This window comes from Lycorma delicatula, chromosome 4, assembly GCF_047948215.1.
Source record: "Lycorma delicatula isolate Av1 chromosome 4, ASM4794821v1, whole genome shotgun sequence".
NCBI classification, from domain to species: domain Eukaryota; kingdom Metazoa; phylum Arthropoda; class Insecta; order Hemiptera; family Fulgoridae; genus Lycorma; species Lycorma delicatula.
This window is the reverse complement of record NC_134458.1, coordinates 86,721,973-86,749,396: the sequence shown is the minus strand read 5'-3', so window position 1 is coordinate 86,749,396 and position 27,424 is coordinate 86,721,973. Positions and strand designations below refer to the sequence as shown.

The window sequence follows — 27,424 nt, the reverse complement described above, 5'->3', positions numbered from 1 at the left end:
AGAAAGTAAAATAAATGTATAACTATTTATTTAAACGTATAACACAAAATTCTGTAACAAAATATGTTATTTATGCTCAAATACATATCAGTTTCTGAAATTTACTATTGTTGGATTATTTTTAAAGAACTAGAGTGGGATTAAGATATGAAGATAACACTTTTATTTTGTACTCATGCCAAATAGGCAGAGTAAAATTCAGAATGTGACTTTTCAGTTTAATTACAAAAAAGTCGAACAGTAGGTTTACTAAAATATGATCAGTAATTGTTACTCTTTTTTTATGTGGTAATAACTTTCTTAAATTAATTTCTTATTGTACTTTTATTTGTGGCTGTAAATTAATTACCTTTGAGATCCAAACATTATCAGTTCTAAATGTTAAACCCTGTGATTCTGATTTATATAAAAAAGGCAAAACACTTACGTCAAGATTTTTGTCATAAGATTAAGTTTAATATAACATTATTCTTCTATTTGAATATTTGGTAGAGAATACTAAAATTCATTTTATCATGCTAGAATGGTGTATATTTCTTTTTTGGTTTGCTTTTTGAAGTAGGATTTTTATCAGACCAAATTAGAGGCTTCAGTTATTGGTGCTTTTTCTGAGAGTATCAGTGTTCAGATTTCAACTTGTATAGGTCATTAAAGCGTAAACATTTCAATGTGCTGTAGTTGTACCCTCCTCCGGTAAAGCCACTACTGGCTAGGAACGGAGGGGGTGGTGTAGCGACCAGACACACTACGAGGTGGGATCTTCTCCCCTCGGGGGGGAATCGGAAAGTAGTTGTACCCACACCAGGGCTAGGAACTGGGGTGGTGGTGTGGTGTGGTGATCAGAACGTCACTAGGCAGAAGTCTTCTCCTACGGGGTTGGGATGTACTTATACCCAGGGTTTCTGAAGTGTTGTTGGCATTGCTACATGGATATTGTATCGTGACAGGACATTGTTTGTAGTGAGAAGCCAGTTGTTTTATTGTACAATTTTGCCTTCTTTCCTTGTTCTATAAACATTGAAACTGACACATTCACCATACAATGCACTTACACATGTGAAGCGTGTGTTGATGTTTCTTGTGCTTCCTTGTGATTTCAGAAACGTACCCCCTATATTGTGTGTTGACTAAGCTTTCTGAAATTGAGTAATATGTAGGTTGAGTAACAACTACAGTTTGGTGGACTTAATATGTGTGGTTTGTTGGATTGCATAACAAACAACTTCACTTCTCAATTTGTATTGTATATTAAGCCTGGTACAGGTTGTTTGTTCTTGAAAGCAATTTCACCACTTTTTGGGAGCAGCTTGTGTGCATGTCAGGACATGTTTTTAAGCATTAAGTTGTAGTAGCATCTAATAATCAGATTTAGATGTTTTTAAAATAACCACAGAATAACAAAATTTGTTGCTTTATTTTGTATAAAAGATTTTTTGTTTTATGAAACCATAAAGGTAATATTTAGTTTTTTCTTTATTCAATAGTATTAGATTAGTTTATAGTTTTTTTGAAAAATATTGTTGTAAATTAAAGAGATTCTGTTTTTCAGGTCTCCCAGATCAAGGGGTCCAGAAAGAAGCATTGCTGCTGAGGGAATATATAATAATCTGCATTTTATGCATGCAGCTACAAGTCATGTTGGAAATTTAGTTAGGGTTGGTATTTAATGTAATTAACGTTAGTTAACACTCTTTTAGTCACTGAATGAGATCGATTAGTCGAATGAATCTTTTGTGGCTCATAAAATTTAAGAGATTAAGAGCTATAGTTCAAGATAGTTTTTCAGTTTAAAAAGACAATTTATGGAATGTGTAACTGTTTAATTTGTAAGTACTTGTTTGTAACCATATAAACCTACTGAGTAATTATGAAAAGGTTATTGCTCTGGTGCCATAATGGAAGAGCCCCTGTATTTGTTTCTTACTTTTTTCACTATTATAATAGCTCCATTTTTCTGAAATTTTGGTATGAAAATGTTCTTTTTTTTAGTGAATCTGTCTTCTGATATGTTTCAACCTAACATCCTTTATTTTTCTTGTTCTTTCTTGTACAAGTAATTCTCTTCCTTTCTCTTACTGCCCATAATTCAGATCCATATAAATACAGATTTTTTATAGAGCATTTGATTAAACATTTTGAAGAATTTGTAAAAAAAATTACAGTAGTTTAATTTTGGAAAATTTGAATTAATTTGGTAAGGCAATTTTTACCAGATAATATGTATTTCAGGGCTCTTGTAAACAGCAATTCAAGAGCTGATGATAATGTGTAGTTAAATAGTAAGTAAAAGCTACCGTGTGTGCACTTTTTTGTTTTTATGAACATGATGCTGCCGAAAGCTCCAGATCACTCCTGGTAGTAATTTTCTTTGTTATTGCGATTGTTGGTTCTATTAGTGACTGAAACTTTTGATAGAATAATTTTTATTTTTTTATTAGCATTTAGATAAAAAATTAAAAAAATCTTCTGAAATTAATGGTTATTGGTTTTGTAGTTGGATGTTGATATTGCAGATATTTCTGTTTTTAAATTCTTCATTTTTTTTTTTTTAAACTGTTTCATAGCAATTACAATTTTTTTTGTATAAGTAAAGAATTATGTAAAGTGCAATGTTATCTTACTTTTTTCCATTGAAAGATGACAAAATGAGATGTAACATTAAAATTTTCAGATTGAGATTTACAGTGTCCCACCAAATTTTCGATAGATTGCCCAGCCAGTCTGCTGGTATCAATTTTTATTGGGATACTGATTAGTTGTATTGTGTTTCGGAATCACGTGTTTTTATTTTAGGACTATCTTTATCGTACAAAAATTCTTTGAGAAATTTTTCTTGGTATTGTCAATCTGATAAACATGATTTGTTGCTGCTGTACTTTCAGTCTATTTCTAATATTTTTTAAGTTTTAGTTTTAAAGTTTTTTTACGGCACTATACCGTTGATGATTTTTAAGGTAAAGATCTGTAAAATTATTCAGCAGTTTTATTTGAAAATTAAAAAAATAACAGTTACTGGTTTTGTTATAGACAATATCTGATACAATTGAAATATATCCATCAAACTTTATACACATAGCAATAATATAGAGGTGGCTTATATGATATCGATGAACGTTTTCTATTCATAATTAATTATATTTTATATTCTATTAATATAAACCATCTAGTAAAGAATATTGAGATAAGACATATCTTATCTTAATTTTAAGGTATTTTAGCTTCATATTATTCCTCTGTACTGTTAAATTATATTTTACTTTAAGTATCTTAATGTCTTAGTCATGTTACCTTAAGGTAAGAAATATCTTATCTCAATATTCTGTACAAGGTGTTTAATGTTAATGTTAACAGAATTAAAATACAATATAACAGTACAAAGGAATAATATGAATCTTAAAAAGATGAATTTCAATAAAATAATAAGACATTAATTATCTCATTAGTATCTCTGTGGAATTATAAGATAAGTTTTCATAGAATTTACTAATTTGACATTAAAAATAGCGGCATATAAAATATTTCTTGTGCATAAATGTAAAACCTCTATTTTATGTTCACTGGTCAAACAGCCTTAACCCTTGTACTTCCTCTTCAGTATTCTTGTAGTCAATGGTTTCTGTAGGAAGACCAGTGTTTCATCTGTTTTTTAATGGGGCTAAAACATAATCATTTTTCATAGAAACCAATGTTATTTTTAATATCAACATTTTTCTGTATTAAGTTGAAAGTTACAGCATTTTCATAAAGTTAGCTTTATAAGGGTGAAATTTACTATTTTTGTTCAATATTAATCTTTTGATTAAAAAAATGAATTTTTTTTCCTTTGAGTTCATATAAAACTTTAAGTCTGGGATTTTTTTAGAACTTAAAACAACTTTCAAAATAATTCCAGTTGTTTAAAATGTGTATGTAGTGTATATGTGTAAAATAATTGTTTATCTAAAATGTGTGTATAGTTTTGTCTGTTATTACATGTTATAATAGGTTTTTATGTTATTTTCTTATTTTTTTGTTATTAAAGTAGAAAAAAAAATATAAACATAACCTCCCTAACATTTAATTTATTTTGTGTGAAAGTTGTATTGGTAGAAAGTATGCATGTATTAGATAGGAAGTTGTGATCATTACTTGTGATGGGCATGAGGATCTTAACTTTAAACATTTGTGTTAGTTATTGATCTGATGTTAGCTATTTTGTTGCGCAACTTTGTATTAAACTGTAAGCTTTTTAGTTTTTATTTGAAATTATTTATTATCAATCTGTTTATTTTCTTGTTTGATTTTTAGATACAAACGCAGAATGGGTCGATATTCGAAGGAATATTTCGTACATTTTCAAGTCAGTTTGAAGTTGTATTAGAAATGGCACATAAAGTAGATTCTAAATGTCCTGCTCGTATAGACGCAGAAAATGTTATAGAAAAGCTTATTTTTAAACCACAAGATATTATTACGATAGAAGCAAATGATGTCGATCTGGAATTTGCAACTAAAGGTGATTATTGTATTATGAAATCTGTATATTTTTCTTGCTGTGGCAATCATGTAATGGAATTTTAAGATTGGAATTAACGGTTTCATATTTTAATATATTTGAATTAATTATATTTTAACAGGCGGGTTGACATTTTAAGTTAAAAACAAAATTTTAGATTTGTTTCTATTAATTTCGGTATTTCATTCTTGGAAAATATCATAAATATGACTGATAATTTTTAATCAGAATAATTTCTTAACAAATTATGATTGTGAATTTAAAAATTACTTCAGTAAATAATTGTTTTTGTTGATTTTTTTATACTTTTAAGCAGTGTTGGTGAGTGTAGTCATTAGCTCCTGATTTCAATTATTGTGTAAATTAGATACATTTAGTGATGAAGGAAAGACTAGTTTCTCAAAGAAAAACTCTGTAGAAAAGATTAAAATGAAGTAAAATATTAGGCAATTGCATTATTTAATTATTAATATATATATTGTGTTTTAATTATTTTTTGGAGTGAGAGTGATCTCTTCATGTTTACAATGTACTTATGGGCATATATGCATAGGTTTGTTTAGATATTTAAAGGCCAACAAAAAAATTATTCTTTATTCTGTAAACTGATATTCTTAAAGTAAAACTCATTTTATTTGTCTGAATTACAGCTACTGGCATTTGTCAGGACCTGAGTAATATACCTTGTGTTTTACAGATATTTGCATTAATTGGTTTTCATTATATATGAAAACTGTGTCTTGTACTTAGTGACAGACAGTTATTAATGAATTTTATTTATTTTTTGTTTCAGATACTTTCCAAACTGACACTGCAATAAGTAAATTTAATGGACAGGTTGGTGAAAGAGAATTAGAGCCATGGGACAGTTCAGGGTGTAATGGGGATGATTTTGAATTAGATGGTGCTACTGCTGTAAGTAATTTTCATTATTTTTCTTTTTTTGAGCTTATCTGTTTCCCCCAGCTTTACCTGGGCTTAGGTGGAAAGGGATTAACAGTATTTTTATGGCTGGATGCCGGTCCAATAGAGATGCCCAATGTATAATATTCTTTTACATTTTATTGAAGTACTTACAACAAGGCTATTAGTAAATGTGTGTTAGCTATCTGCTATTAAGAGCCTTATTTCTTCTTTGCTTTTTTATTTTGTTTATGTTGTTTTTTTTATATACTGATTTTAGTATACTTTATGTAATCATATATGTATGCACAAGTAAATGTATACTTTTACGGAAAGCGGGCTATCATAGTGAAGAGTTAAGCATGGACTATGCATGTGGTTGAACACTGCATATAAACTTTGAAGCTATACTTAGATAAGCTGAATTTGTGATCACTGCTTTTACTTGATATATGCTAGCAACTCCATATAAATTTCCATCTCTTTATCTGCTATATTATGAACATCAAAAACTTTTTTTTATATTATTTTTTACCTGCAAATTAATTTTTAAAAATTGCTAAACGTGTAAGTTTTTATGACTTTCATACATATTGAAAATGTGGATTATGTTGTAGAATAAATGTTGCATAACTAACTATAATTCTTTATCAAATTACTGTTAAAAAAGATATAAATAATTATCTTTTGAAAGCATTTAGTTATGCGTGCTTGTGCAACTCTTATTTATATATATATATATATATATATATACATACACACAGTGAAACCTATTCAAAATGGAAACAAACGGGATCAAATGTTTTTTAAATTTTGGTAAGGTTTCTGTTTTATCCAGTTATGTCTAAAGCTGAACTTACTGTATATGGTTTGTGTTAAGTAATAATGTGTCATAATAAGAATACACAGCAACTTACCTAGAATGCTGTAATTCACTGGAATAATACAGTATATAATTTATTAAAATAATTCAATTTGTAAGCCTACCGAATATTTTTATTACACAATTAATGTTACATTAATTAACTACAAAAACTAAGAACACAATTTTTCAGAAATACAGTTCGTATGATTTAGTTGCATTTTTTATCACAATTATTTGTGATTTCCTCAAGTCAAACAATGCTAACTACTTTGCCTTTTCTTTAACAGCATGCTATTTTAAAGAAATATGGACTGTATGCAAATACTCCAAAATTTCAGTACTTTTTTACTTGCGGTGAAACTTCTGTAAGTTACTGCTGCTTTGGAGTGCATTTAAATATGAGTTTATTTGGACAGGATCTTCATTATTGTTTATTAAATCACCACATTTGGTACAGTCTTCTTCATCTTCATCAGTAGGTGGTTCAATATCATTATCTTCCTGAGAACTGACAAAACTACCCCAGTTGCATTGTAAGCCATAAAACTGGTAGCCAAATCACTGTCAGAGTTTACATATGTATCAGTATCTATTTCAAATTCATTTGTAATGTACAGATTTTTAAAAATTCTCGTATTTTCATCTGCTTTATCTAAGACTGCAGTTGTTACAGCGGGAAGTGATAAGAATTCAGTTTTTTTAAAACATTTTATTATGGTTTCCTCTTTTAAGTACTTTACTGCCATATGAATCCAGTAGACAGCATCAAGTACTAAGTTGATTTCATGAGTTTTCATTGGTACTCTTCACACCATTCATTTTTGTAATAATCGATTGCATCACCATTCTGTAGAGGGTTTTCGTGGTATAAATCATTCTGATCCAATGGTTGTGTGATACTTGTTGTAGTCTTAGGTGGGAATCAGACTAATTTAATATTACAAAAATTGATATGAGGATGACAGTTGCATTATCACGGAATAAGACAGCACAGTGGTTTTGAATTTTCAGTTTAAAATTAAAATTGTTGAGCCACTCCTCCATTATAGAAGTCATCTAAGCTTTTTTTTGTTAAATCACCATGTCACAGGGAGTTTATTAACATTAATGTGAGAAAAATATCATGGTCTTGCCGATTTACCAATGACGAGTGGTTTTAGAAGTTCCCTAGCCATGTTTGCACAATGGACAGTAAGGCATTCTTTTGACATCTTTCCACTGACCCATTTTCCTCCTTTTAATGCTAGTGTTTAGCCAGCAAAGTTCTAAAATATATTTCTGTTTCATCATGGTTAAAAATACCTTTCTGATTATAGTCAGCCAGAATGACAGAAAGTTTTGTTTCCCATTTCTTAACTACAGATTTATCGATGTCATTTACTTTCCTCAAACTTCATTCAAAATGATATGTCTATTTTTAAAACTTTGAAGCCATCCATTAGAAGCTTTAAAATCAGGTTTGTTTAAATTTTTAGCAGTAACAATTGACTTTGTAAAATAGGGCCAGAAATTGGCAAATTTTTGCTAATAAACCATTCCCACAACAATTCATTTATCTTGTCATCCAGTAGTCTTCTGCTGTTTTTTCATAATCCCATTTCCTTTTAACCACCTGTATATTATTTTTTCCATATTTTTTAAAGTGTGCTAGATCTGAGTTTTTCCACACTTAAACTTGTCTATTAACTGACATTAATTTATCTTTGTTATTTAATTCAGCATCTTTAACTTTTTTGTTTAGCGTTAAGCAGTGTTTTTACAAGACATTTTGATGAATTAAAAAAAAAAAATTATAAAATTGTGGTAAACAGATATGTATACACAGTAAAGTACAGTACAGTAATAAGATAGAGACACTATAGAAAGAGTACAATAAAGCACAAACACATTAATTGTTACACAGTAAAAAACTAACATGAACCACCACGCTCTACATACATGACTAGTATACAAGCAAGTAAACCTGAGTGCCGTACTGACAGAAAAGAAGCATAGACAAATTTTCATGCAGTAAACAGTGACATAATTTCTGTGAAATGTGTATGGTATCACTATAGCTGTTCTCTGCTTGTGTGTTCAACCACCAGTTCACATACATCTGTCAGCTTGCTATAGGCTACTGTCATTTTTAATACTCTTCTAAAAATTTGGATAAAATATTCAATTTTTCTTCCTTTTTATTGATATTTCATACAGTATATTTCTGTATTATTTAGGTTGCCTAATTTTCTGTTTCTCTGTTGTAGAGCTCCGTATTGTGTAAGATGATGTACATTGATTTTTCCACTTTTTTAACTGGAACAGTATTAATTTTCCATAATAGGAAGATCAGTTTTGTTCAGGGTTCATTTTGAACAGGTTTCACTGTATGTATAAAAAAAAGTTAATAATGAAGTTAAGGTTAGATTGCATACCAATAGATGCAGTGGAACTACACCCAATATTGTTTAACTTTGGTCATCTATAGGAACTGGTTTATTAAATAACTTGGCACATAGCATTTTCACCTTACTTCACACCTTCAATTTCCAGGATATTACTACCATATTTTCAGGATTGTAGGATATATAGTTTACAACACGACCAAGACCTCCCTAATTGAAAATTAATATATTTTTGATCTATAGTAAAAATAAATAAAAAATTTAATGTACAATTATTGAACAAAAAAAATAAATTATTTTAAAAAAATGATCTGGGAACAAAAGTTTGTTAAAAATTCACTAAACATTATTTTATTTCATTTAAGACCATTTTAAAAATAATCTTAAAAACCTTAAAAAATTATTTTCTAAACCTCTAGAAAAAACTAGTGCATATAATGTATATATATATATATATATATATATATATATATATATATATATATAATCTTTCAGATACAGCTTTAAGAAGTTACCTCTATATTATTTGTTAAGGATTCTTGTTAGCCATGATTTTTGCAGCTTTTTCACTTGCCTACAGGAACTGGAATGGCTGAAGTTCTGAAGCTTACTACTTCAGGAAGTGATTTACAACATAGCCATTTACTGCAGACTATAAAATAGATTAAAAATTACAGGAACTGGAATGTCTGAAGTTCTGAAGCTTACTACTTCAGGAAGTGGTTTACAACATAGCCATTTACTGCAGACTATAAAATAGTTTAAAAATTACCATAAATTTCGTAAAATTTCAGAATAATTCAGAAATCCTTATAGAAATTGAACTTCAAAAGACATTCACATATAATTGATATTTAGATGATTGGGGATTTTAGGTTCATGTAATGTTATTAATCGTTAATGTTTGTGATTTGGTGACTGTAGCCTTTTATTTTTAATTTTTAATTTTTTATTTTAGAACGGCTGGGATGTAAATGATATGTTTAAAAAAAATGAACAGATGTATGGTGTTACTTCAACATTTGATCATACTATGCCTGGGTACACGATGCAGCTGCAGAAACGTGACACAAAAGATTATAAGTAAGTTAATTGTATACTGTATTGTTTATATTTCAATTTATCTAAAAAGAATGTTGTTTCTTTAAATATTGTGTATATTTTTATTTATTGAATTTACCTTTTGCTGGAAAATAATTCTCATAATAAATCTTATTAGATAATTATAATTCTACTTTTTTAGTTTATTTATAATACCAAAACTAATTGTACCTTTAAAAAACATAAGAGAAATAACAAAATAATAGAAAGAATAATTCAGTGTGTTAAAAATAAAAGGTAAAAATACTAGGTATGGTAACTATGGAGAGCAGTGTAGATATGCTAAAGAGTGTGCTCAAAATAAACATAACTGTTCATTTAGAGCTACAGCAGACAAGACATTTGTTTATTCATTGGCAGGATATAGGTCATCAATGATACTAAGATGTTAATAAGCTACCAATAGATTTATATTAGTGTAATACTTCATTTTATTTCATAGTAACGAGATACCCCCCACCGCGCTGATCCACCATCAATTGTCGACACTATCACTTTTGGTGTTGAAACAGTTCTCTTAGAATTGGTTTTTACAGATTACTAATACTGTGTATATAGGCTGTTAGTGAACAATTATTTATTTATAGTTAATTATGGGAATTATTTATAAATTAAATAGAGCTACATAATACATTTTTGTGAACCTCCTAATGTATTTGAACCAACAAGATTGTTCATAAATTTTTTATTTGAATACAATTAAGATTATCTAATTGTGTTAGTTTATCACAATTATCGTAATTGTAATAAAATAATGCTGTATTATATTGTTTGAAGACATTTAAAACAATTGAAGGGCAGTAATTGTCATGTGTTTTATTTCCCTTTTTACTTATAAAAGTTTAACAAGTTCTATTAAGGCTATAAGGCTTATAAGGCATGTGTATGCTGAGAATTTCATATAGTATCTGTTTCATTTGCTAATGATCTATTTTATTACTTCTATGTTATGAATATTTTTATGTTTATTATGTTTATTTTTTTATAGGGTTAGGTCAGCATTTAGCAGATTTTGTTTGGATAATTCAAGTTATGTGTAGAGTAGATTGTAGTGGCTATGCTTAGTAAATATTTAATTTTAGTACATGCATTTATTTTAAATTGGATATATCTGTTCTTACAGAGATGCTGAAGCCAAAGCCACAAAAATAGCAAATGAAATAGAAAATAATCCGACATATAAAGCTAGAATTGAAATAGAGAATGGTGATGAAGAAGAAAAGTTTGCAGCTGTTATTAGACCAGGTGGCAGTGGAGAGAATAATGGCACTGATAACGCAAAATATGTTCCTCCAGCAAAAAGAAAAAGTCATCAAACAGGGAAACCTGGACGAACAGTCCAAGCGCCACCGCCTGCAACAAATTCTGTTCCTGCACAGAAACCTCCGGCTCCAGTTTACAATCAGTACCATCATACGGTTGCAGGGAATGCGGCGGTGGCGTCACCTCCGATGTACCCGCCGCAACCTGCTATTGCTGAACAAACTCCTGCTGTTGCACAGACTCCTCCTCCAGCGCCTTCAGCCTCTACTCCAACAGCTGTAAATAGTGCTAATTTTCCATGTTTGCCTAGAGATAATAGAGAACAACGAGTGAATGGACAAGTGGATCCATCTCCTCCACCTAAACCGCAAAGACCCGTCACTAATAACACATTACGTTCAGGTAAATATGCAATACTATTTTTAAAATTCATCATAATTATAGGGATCAAAATCATTATAGTAGTATGTAAGAGATTTTTTTTTAGTTAATTTTTTTCTGGGGTCCATTACCATTTGAAATACAGCTAAAATAATTAAGTTAATACTGCTATTAATAAGTATTTACTAACATGGGCTGATGTTTTTTATTAGTGAAACTTTTTGATGTTTTTCTTCTCACCTGTTTCTAAGCCATTTTTTTTGTATATGTATGCTTCTCTAAGTTAATTTCATTGAAAAAATTGATGCTAATAATGTTGAGTCAATATTTTAGCAGTGATTTTTTAAGTATGTAATTATAACTTATCTAAACAATTTAGTTTATGAAGGAAATATTAATTTTTAATTATAATGTACTTTTTATAATCTGGCACGAAATAGCATTTACATTACTGCTTAATTGAATTGATAGTTTATCTAACTATATGACCATATTAAATTAAATTGTAACATAATTATTATCATTGTTACAGGGCGAGCATATAATATTAATGAAAATAATAGTGGAACAACTAACGCAAAGTATGATATGCCTCCATCTCAACAGGGTAGTCAACCTCGTACTGGTACAGCTACGATTTTGATTCCTCCAGGAGGAGCAGCACCGCCTCCTCCATCTGCTGAGAATAAATTGCCTCCTAATCAGATGATACAGCCTCCTCCTCATCAACACCATCCTTCATTACCTTTGCAGACTCCCCATGGCCCATCTCATCATCCATTACCAGCACCTTTTCCGACTTCTACCAATGCCACACCAACACAAACTCCTACTCTTACACCTACTACCACATCACCTGCACCTCCTCCTCCTACTTTGCCTATTGTTAATCAACATCAGCTGGAACAAAGGAAATCTCCACTTAGCAATGAAAATCAGAATGTTAACACTAATCCGATGCCTTCTGTTGCTCCTGCTAATTCTGCTCGTATGCCTAGACCTGTTAGAGGTAATGAAATAAATTATATCAATCAAGTAAGGAAATTACCTGTTAGTTTGTTGATAATATATATTTGCAAAACACATAATGTATAACCTAATAAGAACTTCTCATGTTGTAATATTTAGTTGGGTAGGACCTGTTTACGGGCAAATAGTTTGCAATTCATATATATATCTTTATTTTATAGTAAGAAAGAAATGTTAAGTAAGAAAGATTTTTGTTAAATTAAGTTAGTGTGTAATTGATTGATTGATTCTTCAAATATGATAGTTTTATGTTTCAAAAATCGTCTAATGGAGGGTAGGTGAAATCTTGTTATTTACTGTGTACTTTGTTTACAACTCTGACTTTATGATGAAGAAATTGACTGTTGGAGGTTTTATTACATTGTTACATAAATTATTTCTAAACTGTGACATTTCTAAAACAACTGTGTTTTAGACTTGGGAATCTTTTTGACTGTATGGTTTGATTGATTTGTATATTTAAAAGCCTGATATTTAGAGAATTGTGTTGATTTGGGGCAAGTAGTTAGCCATTTCCTTTTGTTCAAGTAATGAATATACATACATCTTGTTACAACTCTGATCACCAAGATGGGATGTGTTGCTATTTAGAGCCCAATTGTAGAACTGTGGCCTAGAAACAATAAGTGGACTGACTGAGCCTAGAACTGTCTACCTTCTGCATCAGAAGTGCAGTGCTAACTTCCCTCTACACATTTCTATTTGATTGCATTCCTGTGTTTAATGTAGTGTTTGTTGTAATCCTGTATATCTGGACCTTCAAAAAATTAGCTTCTATTTGCTAATGAATCTGTTATTGTTAATAGGAATCATCTATACTTCCTCTTGATAATGATTTATCTGACTACTATCATTTGATTTAAAAAATTAATCATCTAATTTAGAGCCTCTCAGTATAATATTTTAAATCACACTTGATCACTGTTACAAGATCTCTCATGTACCTACTTATAATTCAGTTTTTGGTTTTCTTCCAAGTCTGTTATTCATTTAGAAATAAATGGAACTAAACTACCATAAATCACAGTGTATAAGTTGAGATTTCTAAACCAATATTACAGTTAAGTAATAAAGGGTCAACTTATGTGCTGGAACTAAATTAATATGTGATTTTTCTACTTATTAAAATATAAACTGCAATATGGTTAAGTAAAGATATAAGTAAAAAAAATATAAACAACTGACAATTTGCTTATTAATCTCTTTTATTATAGATTTTCTGATATTGAGTATCCCATTTCAGTGTATAAAGATTGATAGCATAAAATGCATTAATGTAGCCGCTGTGCATTAATCATACTTGGCTGTTGCTACTTCATTATGGTTTTGGTTTTTCAAAATTTATAAATTTAACTAAAATGAAGAATCATTTGTTTTACAGTATATTAGGCACTATGTTGTTAAAGGAGAATTTATAATTAAAATGAAACAGGATCGGTCTTTAAAGCCAGATGAAAATGATTTACACATTCGTGGGAGTGAGTCTGTAGCAGTGAATCGATATAATAATCGATACAGTTGTTTCAATTAAATTTTAGTCTGCTAGAAGGATCTCTCCTTAATACTACAAAATGCCCTCTAAATTGAAGTTTTACTTGTCAGGATTCATGGCAGTTATTTTTTTATTTTGTAAATTTACTGCTGAATTCCGCTTTGTATTATTGGTGTTACTGCTATAAGTTTTAGTCCAATGCATTTTTGTACTATTCTTATTCTGGTTAATACTGTTTCTGTAGATTATTTTTTATGGTCAAAGCAATAACAGATATGATGTGTTCTATATGTGAAAGTGAAATTTCAAAAAATTCATGTTTTTAGAAGGAGAGATCTGTTTTTCAGAATTAAAAACCATTTGTTTTAGACATAAGCCATCGCAGAACACATTTTATGGGGTTTTTTGTTTGTTATAAAACTGCTAAGAATTCATTCAAAGTGAGGTGTCAGAAAACAGTCGTCAAATTCTAAAAATTCTATAAGTTATTTTTGTGTTATGAGTTGATGTTTATTTAATATAAAAATAAGGAAATTGATTTTCTGTTATGTTTTTACATATTGAGTTCATAGAAAGAATCCAGGTATGCTGTAAATGTACTCTGCACTAATTTTTTGTATTCTTTTGCTCTAGATAAAATTTTTTGCACAAGCAATATATTATTTGCTTTATGCAATTATAAGTCTTGTGGATTATCATATGTTGAAACATTGATGTTTGTCTTCTGTGACGGTAGGGAACATATTTTGACTTAAGTTTAGGACATCCTGACTTTATTGAATGCCATTTTTATTAAGTGATGATTAACCATAACTTTGTTTTATTTGTGTTATTAGTTATAAAATGTTTCATTAGTAATTGCTTGGTTTTGGATACTTATATTTAAAGTATTTAGCTGTCAGCTACTCTGTAAACAATTTTAATTGACTGAGCTTTTACACCCTGCAGCAAAAGGATATCTACTTTTTTTTTTAATTTGAATAATCCTAAGCCTCCCTTTGTTGACTCTTATCTTTTATTACATGTTAAACCTATAAAAATAAAACAAAAAAATCAATTAATTTGTTATTATGAACATAATAATTACTCACAAACTTGGTAGAGAGGTGTGTACATTTCATCTGTGAGATTTTGAATCTGAATCAGTCAGAATCAGAATCACATTCTATCTTCTCTAAGTGCCAGAAAAAGAAGGGTATACTTGTAAGCTTGCATTAGTCTGTAGTTGGTGATTAAAATTAATAAATGTTATGATTTTCCACAGACACTTTTGCTAAGAATAAACACATTAGTATTTTTAAAGGGAATTTTTATTTAACATATCTAAAATTTATATTTCTATAAATATATTTAAATGAAGGTGAAAGTTGCTATAAATTAGCAATAGAGTTTGGTATAAAGATATATTAACCAGAAAAATAGCTAAAATTAAATTTTGTATTAAAATTTTCCCTATTTTTTTGTTTACAAACAAGTATGAAAAATTTACAAGTTAATATATCACAATGCTTTCTGCAGTTAATGTGTAAAGTGCGAAATAATGATTATTTGAAGTTAATCTTTCATACAGTAGTTAACAATACTCTTGTACTGTATTATCTTTTGTTTATAATTATCATCTCTGAATTTAATTTACTGTAGTTCAGATTATGCTATGTTAAGTTACACTGTTTATTAATTATTATTTTCATAAATGTTGTTTTATAAAAATATCTATTTTTAACATAGGAAGAGATGAACAGCAGCAAATAAATGAGTTGAGGAAGTTTAGTTCTGATTTCAAATTGGTACCTGGTACTTCAGAATCTAACGAGGAACAGAAGAAATCAGCAATAAATACACAACAGACTGAACCAGAACAGAGAGAAGTGGAAATATCAACTCCTGTAACCAAAGAACAAACTACTCCAGATGTTGATAAAATGGCAACTACTCTTAAAAAGTCTAACCTCAATCCAAATGCAAAAGAATTCGTTTATAATCCAAATTCAAAACCTTTTACAGCAGTTAGTAAAATTTTAAATTATTTTATCTTTTAGTATGTTTTATACTTTTAAATTACTTCAGTTGATGTTTTTTGTTTATTTTGATTTTTACACTGGAGAGACTGGTATTGAGTGTAATTTTAGTTTAACATATGAAGTTATACAGAAGTTACTGAACATTGGAAGATTTAAGGAAGTGAGAATTTTCTGTCTGTAAACCTGTCAGTTCTTAGTACTTTTATACATGGGTTATGTGTGATTATACTCCTGTTTAATATCATATTCTGTATTTATAATATTGCAACTGAATATATACAGAAGTGTAGTATAATCTACATCTACATCTACATCTTTTAATTATTTTGTTATTTATGAATTACATGTATACAAGTGGTCACTTCTAAAGTTGAATGGAAGTAGAATAGTTGAAAATATTTCTTATTAAATAAACATAAAAATATATGCATGTAAACTCAAAGTCATTATTATGAATAAATCTAAGTGATGTGGTGTACTTATTATTAATAACATTAATCAACAATGATTTTGTTAAACGAGGGTGAATAACTGATTCTCATGGTATTTTTCACGCTGATTAAAAATTGATATCAGAATTCTTCTATCAGGCTTAGTTATTTTGTAACTACCTTTCTTATTTTCAGTAAGTGTTGTCATGCTTCAACTCCATAAGCATAGCATTTTGTGAACGCATTTTATTATATTATTTATCAACTAAATAGCTTTTGTTTTTACAGTCCCTTAATTATTGTCATATTGATTTGTTAGACATTAGTCATTATGTTTATTATTTACACACTAATTAAAATGAACAAGAATATGACCCATTCTTCCTATTTTCATCTTAGTATTAACATATCCATTCATTAGTTATTCCTGTTGTTACTATATTTATAAACTGTTGTGTAGACCAGAGAAGTATTTTTAATTCTCATTCAAGTGCGAGTTTTTGTATATGTAATAATCAGTTTTATTGCTGGCTTTGTTGTAGGCTTCTATAATACACCAAATTAAAATTTTTTATAAAAATAAAAGTTTTGAAGGAATTTGTTTAAAAAAAAAAATGAATTTACTAATGTTGGGATTTGCGAAACAATGTACTAAGACTATGCTGCTTGATAAGTTTATATCCTAAGATAACATAAATCCAGTTATATTAACTCAACACATCAAAAAATATTACTAACAGCAATGAATAATTATACATTATTAAATAATTATACATTATTTATTCGTTATGAAACAAACTATTTGTATATATATATATATATATATATATAAAAAATAACAAATAATAAATTCATAAAAAGAACATATAAAACAAGCTCTTTTGCTTAGTGGATATTTGACTCAGAACACCCATTATTAAACTTCTTGAAACTTGTAGAACCCTTATTATTTATATACTTAAACTTTGATAATTGCATATCAGATTTTCACAAATCATATTAATACATATACTAATACAGAATTGGCCAATCTGAAATTAATTGTAGTTATAATTTTGAACATAATTTATCATCATAACAAGTAACATTTTTAATAGTTTTTTATTAAATAGTCGACGGATTAGAAATATTGTAATGGATCCACTTAAGTATTTTCGTGGAGAGACCTTTAATAATAGTTTCTCATACCTGTATCTGGAATAAAACATAAATTGCAAACCTTCTGAACAGTTTTCTGAACTAAGTCACTGCACTCAAGCTCACACCGACGAATCTGAACACAATGTCTTTCGATGGTCTCCCAGTCTAACCCCCACCACCATTTCTGAGAATTACTCAGTCTATTTGAATGTGTGTATGCACACTAAAGTAACGCTTTGTGTGGGAAAAGTTTGTTCCCATTGCGAGCATGTCGTACTATGATAAATTTTATTTTTAGCAGGAATGTGCAATAAGAATTCAATCATCAAAAAATAGTTTGTTCTTATGTAATTATGCTGTGATTATCCACAATCAATCTTCTCTGAATAAATCCATTTAACCTCTCATTTTATTAAATCATCCGTTAGTGTAATACAAAATTTATAAAATAAAAAGTATATAATACAAATAAAGTAACCAACTTAATTAAGACCTAAGGCCTATTTTAGCCAAAATTTATAATGGTTACAGCTTTCTTATTTGTGAAACATATATATATCATATTTGCAACATGCACCATATGTTATTCAGTAAGTGAGTGTATGTTTATTAAATTAGTGTGTTTATAAAGTACTTCTTTTTAAACAATATTGGTTATTGTAATGTATTAACAATACCTCACACTTGCATTAATCATCCAAACAATTTCTGCTATATCTTTGATGAGGTAATGTTGAAGTCTCTGAAAGAAATATAATTCCACTGATAAAAAAGTTGTATGAACTGTATTTTGAATGTAAATTAGGCAATTATGACAAATCTTGGGCTCCTCATATTTGCTGTGCTTCTAGTGTAATATTGTTGACCGGTTGGCTAAATGGATCTTGTCACATGTCATTTGGAATTGCAATGGTTTGGAGGGAACCAAAGGATCACACCACAGACTGTTATTTTTGTGTAATAAAGATATCTGGGATAATAGCTAAAACAAGACTTACTGTTAAATACCTTGATATTCTCTCTGTCATGCTGCCAGTGTCATATAGGCAAGAGTTTCCAATTCCAGTACCAGCAGATACATGAAACTTAGATGAAGATGGCAATGTTGAATCTTGTGCTGACATATCAGGCGATGAAGAAAGAGATCCAAACTTTTTAGAAAATAGATGCACTGAATCTCATTTAATTAATCAGTCAGAATTTAGTGATCTGGTTCCTGATCTAAATTTATCAAAGAATCAAGCAGAAATAGTGTCATCAAGACTGAAAGGATGGCATTTTTACAACCAAAATCTAAAATAAGTGCTTTTCATGACAGTCAGAATTTGAACATTTCTTCTCTCAGTACAAAAACTTTGTATACTGTAATACAAATTCCCTAATATTAGTGATTGTAAAATAAAGGAAGGCATATTTGTTGGACCACAAATAAGAAAACTGAGTGATTGACATTTGAGAATTTTTGAATGACTTGGAGGTTGCTGTATGGAAATCATTTCAAAATGTGGTGTAAACAACTTTCTTGGAAATCATAGTGCCAGTAACTACAGAGAACTTGTAAGTGAATTCCTTTAAAACTACATAGAACTTGGGTGTAACATGTCACTCGAAATTCATTTCTTACATTCACGTTCGGATTTTTTCTCTAACAATTTCTTGGTACTATCAGTTATAAACATGGAGAATACTTTCAATAGGTGATATCTACAATGGAAACAATATCATGGAAAATGGAGCCTAAAAATAATAGCTGACAGCTGTTGAAATCTAAAGAGGGATCTACCTACAGCAAATTACAACAGAAAATCCAAAAGAAATAGATTTCAGGCAAATACAAAATGCATGTAATATATTTTCATATTACATTCACCTTACGTTTTTTGTTTTAAAAGAAATTTCAATTACAAAAAACTGAGCTGATAGAAAAAAAAATCTGTTTATATGTATAAAATCAGCTTAAAAAGTACTATAAGAATCAGCCATTCACTCTCATTTAACAAACAAAAAAGTACATTTTGCTGACCAATGTAATTAGACAAGGTATGTCATAGTTGCAAAGGAACTTACTCCCCCTCCCCCAATCTATTGATGTAGTCAACATCCCTTATATTTAATGTAAGTTTGTCGCTAATAAAATAGTTCAAATAAGTGATATTATTTATTGTAAATAGTAGTCTTGATATCTCTTAATTCATTTAAAAATAGTGTCCATTTACAACAATTGTGAGTATTGACTAGCCAAGCGCTTTCAGATTATTGATTAATAAGCGCTTCCATCATCAGGGATTACTGATTAATTATAAATTTTATATTTGTTCATAGAAATTTTTATAAATGGGAATTAAAATGAAAATAAAATTTAAAATTATTATGTTCATAACACTTGATTGTCAGTAGTTAAAATAAGTCAATGTTAAAAGAAAAATGTCTTGTCAGTAAGATGTTTATAACTGCTTTTTTTTGTCTTCAGTCATTTGACTGGTTTGATGCAGCTCTCCAAGATTCCCTATCTACTGCTAGTTGTTTCATTTCGGTATACCCCCTACATCCTACATCCCTAACAATTTGTTTTACATATTCCAAACGTTGCCTGCCTACACAATTTTTTCCTTCTACCTGTCCCTCCAACATTAAAGCGACTATTCCAGGATGCCGTAATATGTGGCCTATAAGTCTGTCTCTTCTTTTAGCTATATTTTTCCAAATGCTTCTTTTTTCATCTGTTTGCTGCAACACCTCTTCATTTGTCACTTTATCCACCCATCCGATTTTTAACATTCTCCTCTAGCACCACATTTCAAAAGCTTCTAATCCTTTCTTCTCAGATACTTCGATCGTCCAAGTTTCGATTCCATATAAAGCAACACTCCAAACATACTTTCAAAAATTTTTCCTGACATTTAAATTAATTTTTGATGTAAACAAATTATATTATTGACTGAAGGCTCGTTTCGCCTGTGCTATTTGGCATTTTATATCGCTCCTGCTTCGTCCATCTTTAGTAATTCTACTTCCCAAATAACAAAATTCTTCTACCTCCATAATCTTTTCTCCTCCTATTTTCACATTCAGTGGTCCGTCTTTGTTATTTCTACTACATTTCATTACTTTCATTTTCTTGTTTATTTTCATGCGGTAGTTCTTGCACAGGACTTCATCCATGCCATTCATTGTTTCTTCTAAATCGTTTTTACTGTCAGCTAGAATTACTATATCATCAGCAAATCGTAGCATCTTTATCTTTTCACCTTGTACTGTTACTCCAAATCTAAATTGTTCTTTAACATCATTAACTGCTACTTCTACGTAAAGATTAAAAAGTAACGGGGATAGGGAACATCCTTGTTGGACTCCTTTTTTATATTACGGCTTCTTTCTTATGTTCTTCAATTATTACTGTTGCTGTTTGGTTCCTGTAAATGTTAGCAATTGTTCTTCTATCTCTGTATTTGAACCCTATTTTTTTTTAAAATGCTGAACATTTTATTCCAGTCTACGTTATTGAATGCCCCTTCTAGGTCTATAAATGCCAAGTATGTTGGTTTGTTTTTCTTTAATCTTCCTTCTAATATTAATCTGAGGCCTAAAATTGCTTCCCTTGTCCCTATACTTTTCCTGAAACCAAATTGGTCTTCTAACACATCTTCTACTCTTCTCTCAATTCTTCTGTATAGAATTCTAGTTAAGATTTTTGATGCATGACTAGCTGAACTAATTGTTCTGTATTCTTCACATTTATCTGCTCCTGTTTTCTTTGGTATCATGACTATAACACTTTCTTTGAAGTCTGACGAAACTTCCCCCTTTTCATAAATATTACACACCTGTTTCTATAATCTATCAATCGCTTCCTTACCTCACTGCGCAGTAATTCTACAGCTATTCCGTCTATTCCAGGAATCTTTTTGTCATTCAAATCTTTTAATGCTCTCTTAAATTCAGATCTCAGTATTGTTTCTCCCATTTCATCCTCTTCTTCCTCTATAACACCATTTTCTAATTCATTTCCTCTGTATAACTGTTCAATATATTCCACCCACCTATCGACTTTACCTTTTGTATTATAAATTGGTGTACCATCTTTGTTTAACACATTGTTAGATTTTAATTTATGCACCCCAAAATTTTCCTTAACTTTCCTGTATGCTCTGTCTATTTTACCAATGTTCAATTCTCTTTCCACTTTTCTTTAATCTACTCTTCTTTCGCTAGTTTGCACTTCTGTTTATAATATTTCTTAATTGTCAATAGTTCCTTTTACTTTCTTCATCACTAGCATTCTTATATTTTTTACGTTCATCCATCAGCTACAATATATAGTCTGAAACCCAAGGTTTTCTACCAGTTCTCCTTGTTCTGCCTAAGTTTGCTTCTGCTGATTTAAGAATTTCCTTTTTAACATTCTCCCATTCTTCTTCTACATTTTCTACCTTATCTTTTTTACTCAGACCTCTTGCGATGTCCTCGAAAAATCTTCTTTACCTCCTCTTCCTCAAGCTTCTCTAAATTCCACTGATTCATCTGACACTTTTTCTTCAGGTTTTTAAACTTCAATCTACATTTCATTATCACTAAATTATGGTGGCTATCAATGTCTTCTCCAGGGTAAGTTTTGCAGTCAACGAGTTTTTTTCTAAATCTTTGCTTAACCATGATGTAATCTATCTGATACCTTGCAGTATCGCCTGGCTTTTATCAAGTGTATGTTCTTCTATTATGATTTTTAAACTGAGTGTTGGCAATTACTAAATTATACTTTGTGCAATACTCTATAAGTCGGTCCACTCTTTCATTCCTTTTGCCCAGCCCATATTCACCCACTATATTTCCTTCCTTGCCTTTTCCAATGCCTGCATTCCAATCTCCAACTATTATTAAATTTTCATCTCCTTTTATGTGTTTAATTGCTTGATCAATTTCTTTGTATACACACTCTACCTCATCATCATCATGGGCGCTTGTAGGCATATAGATGTTGACAATCATTGTCGGTTTAGGTTTTGATTTTATCCGTTTTACAATGATTGTATCACTATGCATTTTGAAATACTCTATTCTCTTCCCTATTTTCTTGTTCATTACGAAACCTACTCCTGCCTGCCCATTATTTGAAGCTGAGTTAATTATTCTAAAATCACCTGACGAAAAGTCATTTACCTCTTCCTTTCGAACCTCGCTAATTCCTACTACATCTACATTTATCGTAACCATTTCTCTCTTTAAATTTTCTAACCTACCAACCTTTTTTCAACTTCTAACATTCCACGCTCCGACTCTTAGAATGTTATTTTTTAATTTTATGTTGACTCCTTCTTTAGTAGTTCCTACCCGGAGATCCGAGCGGGGGATTAGTTTACCTCCGGAATATTTTACCAAGGAAGGCGCCTCCATCATTGCTATATGAAAATGTAGAGAGCTACATTTTCTTGGAAAAAAAGCAGCTGTAGTTTTCCATTGCTTTCAGCTGCGCAGTACTCAGAGGACAGTGATGTTGATTGGCTATTTAAGTCTTCCTGACTTACACCCTTAACAACTACTGAACTTACAACTGTTACGCAGTATAAATGGAATTAGTTAGCCAACATAATAATTAACGTTGACTTATTTTAACTATTGGTAATCAACTGTTATGAATATAATAATTTGAAATTTTTTTTTCATTCTAATTCCCATTTATATAAATTTACATGCACAACTATAAAATTTATAGTTAATCAGTACTTCCTGATGATAGAGGGGATAGACAATACTTACAATTGTTGGTAAGTGGACACTATTTTTATATAAATTGTATGTTACCAATGGTGCCAGAAGTTATGAAACTTGAATCTCTTAATTGTGTTGAACTATATTTTTATTTGTTAGATTAAAATAGGTGTTCAAATCCATTTTATATAAAGATATAATCTCTTTTGTTTTAAGTACATCAGTTTTATTTGTTTAAGAAGAAAAAAGTACATTCATCCTTTGAAGGTATTGTAGGACTTTTTTATTGTTCCAAATCTAAACAGGAACTGTAATCTTAAGTGGTAAAGTTATGCTTATTACTTTTTGTAAATTTGCATAGTTGCCTTTTAATTATTATTGAAGCAATAAATAATAGCTTTATTTAAGAAGATTTTATACCTAAATCTAGATTTAATTAATATACCTCATGTAGATGTTTTAATCTATCTTAAGGTTTATTCATAATTAATTAAACCGCTGATCTGAGGGATTGTAAACTACAGTGCTTAGAATTGTTTTTGTGCTTAGTTCTTTCGTATTTGTTAATTCATTACAGAAAAACAATATATGATATGATTTTGTATTTGATACAGATTTTTATTTAATAATAAATATTATTTATAGTAGTCTAGATTATTGATTTAACTTTAGTTCATCAAAATGTGATATATCATAACAGTAAACAAAACTGGTTTTTTATTTGATAATTTATACTAGTAGGATGTAAACAGTAATTGTTCTCAATGGTACATGAATATCGCACAATAAAATATTAAATAACTTGATTTTAATAGGTGTATACAACAATATTCTTGCTCGTACTGTACTTGAGCTGAGAAAATTAGTAATGCTGTTTTGTTAGTGCCATCCAGGTTCCCCAGAATAATTTTGAATTGCAGTCTTGTTGTTTTCTTCTTGTGCTGTGTGTATTATTTATTATTTAGCGTGTTTATTTGAGTTTGCTGCTTAAAGTAAGTAGTTGTAATTAGGTGGTATAGATAGGAGAAGATAAAAGTTTTTTTTCTCTTCTCGTACACTACTGCAGCATCAGAAAGATTATCTTTTCTACCTCATTGTCATCAATTCACCTCTTAACTTTCTCTACTCTTGCATCCCTTGCTCTCACCAATTCTTTTGGCACCTCTGTTAACGTCTCAGGCAGTCCCTCTTGTTCTTAAATTTGTAAACCAGTTAACCTTTCTCTCATTGGCTATTCTTGTCGCATGTCCAAACCATCCCCATTGCTTTGCACCCAACCTTTCTTTTGTGTCTTTTATTTCGACTTCTAAATCCTCTTCAGTCCTTTATCTTCCACAGACCTCTTCTGCTGTCTCCAGTATACTATCTTCTATTTCTTTGTGATATTTCTCTTACCCTTTGCTCTGAAACCTTGGTCTGATCTGTTTCACCTGTTCTTTAACTTTTCAGTATGTAATTCTTTTCTAGATTCTTCAGCACCTCCTTTTTGAGTTACTCATAAATCTTTGTTTTCTTTTTATCTCTGTTTGAAGATTCAGAAAACAGCAGTTTATGGTAAGTAGTTGAGTTTCCTTCTGTATTTGCATTCATTAAATCTATTGGGTGTAGAAAATAATCTGCTGCAGTTTCTGTATCCCGATCTTAATATACAAAAATTATCATGTCTATTCTACGATTAAAGAAGATACTTCCGAATGCTTTTTTTAAATTTAATGAAGGATTCAATTGTTCTTACATTGTCATTTCTTTTATTTTCACTCTGTATTTTTGTGTTCTTTCACAATCAATGTTTGTTGTTTCCTCAATTTTTATTAAAATGCACCTCATGACAGCATTCCTACTTTCATTCTCTGCCTTTCCTATAACCCTCTTCAAAAAATGGTTCTATTTCTCCAAATTTAAGGGTGTAAGAAATGAAATGTCTTTATGAAATCTGATAGTAGGAATATTAGGATGCTTACAGAGAAGAAAGTTGAAATGACAGAAAACATGACAAAATGTGGTTTGAGTATTCTGGGTTTAAGTGAAATAATGGAAAGGGAAGAGAATTGAAAATTAAATAGTTACTCTTGATTCTGAATTATTCATTCTGTAATCTTTATGACAAAAAAGAAAAAAAAGCACTTTAGTTTCTTTTTTTAATCTATTAACTTTTGAGTAAATAAATTTTATGATATTACAGATTCTAAATAATTAACATATTTTATTGGTTAAATTTTTATTAAAATTCTAGTTTAAAGTAGAGATAAATGAGTTAAGAGGAATTACTTTATCATTAAAGTTGAAATGTGTTAAAAAAACCATGAATAAACTGTGTCTAAGTGTATATATTTAAATTAATCACTATCAACTGTAGAGTCCTGTTCAGTCATCTTAGACCATAGTAATGATATTCACTGGATATAAGATGTGTAGATTTTTTGACTTTATTCTTCATTCATTTTTTTTTTTTGACAGCGATCACCAAGCACACCAACACCTTCCCGTCCACACACGCCTCAAACTCCGAGTTATGGGCCAGGCCCAGGAGGTCCGGCAGCAGCAGCAACGGCGGCAGCAGCTATTCCTATGGTGATGCCCGCAACCTATCCTACACTAGTTGTAACCACTGCACAACCGGCATATAATGCTACACCAAATCAAGGAACTCGCTATAGGAAAGGTATATTTTTGTTCTTTTTTTCTTCCCAGTTTGGTAGGTTTGATAGTTTACCATGTAGATAATGAATAGACAGTGTTCTGATTGTGATAAAATAAAAGATAAGTATATTGATTACATTTAGTTAATTTGTTAGTGCCAAACATTAATCTTATTATTTAGATCTGTTAATGCAAGGAATGTGCTTGCTTATTTTATCAGAGACCATTTTTTCCCTTATCTAATTACTGTAATATTCAATAGAAAGCATTACAATTTATTTTCATTGTACTAAAAAAAAAAAAAAAAAAAAACAGAATAGTTTCTTAAGTTAGTTAATTGATTAGTTGTATCTTAGTTAAGAATACATTTTTGTTACTTCAAGCAATGTTTCTACAATCAAAGAATTATGTACTTTCTTTACAGCTAATTAAATATGAGGATGGATCAATAAGTATCTGTGTTTGAAGACAGGTGGCATTGCTGAGGAAAATTGGCATTAATACAGTAGACTACCATCTATCAAACGACACTAGACCAGATTTCAGACTGATTCATAGGTTAGTTTTTATTTGACAGCCATTTGTGTTAAATGTATTTGGTGTTTTTCGATACAATGGAAAAAGAAAATACCGATCCGTAATTCACTTTTTATTTTTGGATGGAAAAACATGTGAAGAAATAAAAGCGAAGTTGGATTCTGTCTATCGGGATTCTTCACCATTGATGACAACTGTAAGATATTGGTTTAATGAATTTAAACATGGAGATACATCTGTTTTTGATGAGGAGTGCCTAGGTTGCCTAGCAGACATGGTTACTAAGGAATTCATTGAAAAGGTCGATTACGTAATTCTTGCTGATTGCCAATGAAAGCATGCAAAGTAGTAGAGGCTGTAGGTATGTTGTGCAGAATGGCAATAAGCATTTTACATGATTAGTTTAAGAGTGAGAACACTGTTGGCCCAATGGGTGCCGTGATTGCTCACTTCGGACAAGTGGATATGGCTGTCAACATTTCAACATAGTGTTTGGACCTCTTCAAGCGAAATCTGCAGGAGTTTTTATGTCAATTTATCACAGTTGATGAAACCTGGATCCATTACTATATGCCAGAGACTAAACGACAATCAAACCAATGGGTTTTTTCAGGCGAATCTGCACCAAAGAAGGCTAAGATGGTTGCGTTGGAAAGCTCGTGCTACAATTTTTTGGAATGTGAATGGACTAATCCTCATAGACTTTCAGGCAAAAGGAAAAAGGAAACACAATCAATGGGCAGTACTACAGTGAATTATTGGACCGATTCAACGAGTAATTAAAACAGATATGGCCTCGCTTGGCAAAGAAAAAAGTGCTGTTATCACAACAATGCACTCACTAGCTAACTCATTTGGAATTGTCGCGGCCAAACTGCATGAATTGCTCTCTGAATTGCTGCTGTATCCACCTTACTCATCTGCTCTAGCTCTGTGCAACTTCTTTCTGTTCCTCAACATGAAAATGTGGCTTGTGGGGAAAAAAAATTCTGCTCAAATGAAGAGGCCATTGTCGAGACAGAAGCCTATTTTTAAC

General features: G+C 30.2%; 1 protein-coding gene across 4 annotated transcripts in view; it reads left to right on the top strand.

The window, feature by feature from the left end:
- LOC142323622 (uncharacterized) overlaps positions 1-27,424 on the top strand; it is a 122,681-nt gene that overhangs the window by 33,796 nt on the left and 61,461 nt on the right. For 3 of the 4 annotated variants that reach the window (XR_012756135.1, XR_012756136.1, XM_075363497.1), the window contains exons 2-9: positions 1,550-1,655; positions 4,288-4,495; positions 5,289-5,410; positions 9,606-9,730; positions 10,872-11,413; positions 11,925-12,401; positions 15,642-15,919; positions 25,669-25,873. Coding sequence is in view for 2 of the 4 variants with exons in the window: in XM_075363497.1 (XP_075219612.1) it covers positions 1,550-1,655; positions 4,288-4,495; positions 5,289-5,410; positions 9,606-9,730; positions 10,872-11,413; positions 11,925-12,401; positions 15,642-15,919; positions 25,669-25,873 (2,063 nt within the window). In the remaining 2 variants the exon portion in view is untranslated. The remainder of the gene's footprint in view (positions 1-1,549; positions 1,656-4,287; positions 4,496-5,288; positions 5,411-9,605; positions 9,731-10,871; positions 11,414-11,924; positions 12,402-15,641; positions 15,920-25,668; positions 25,874-27,424) is intronic. The other variant, XM_075363498.1, reaches the window with a different exon arrangement.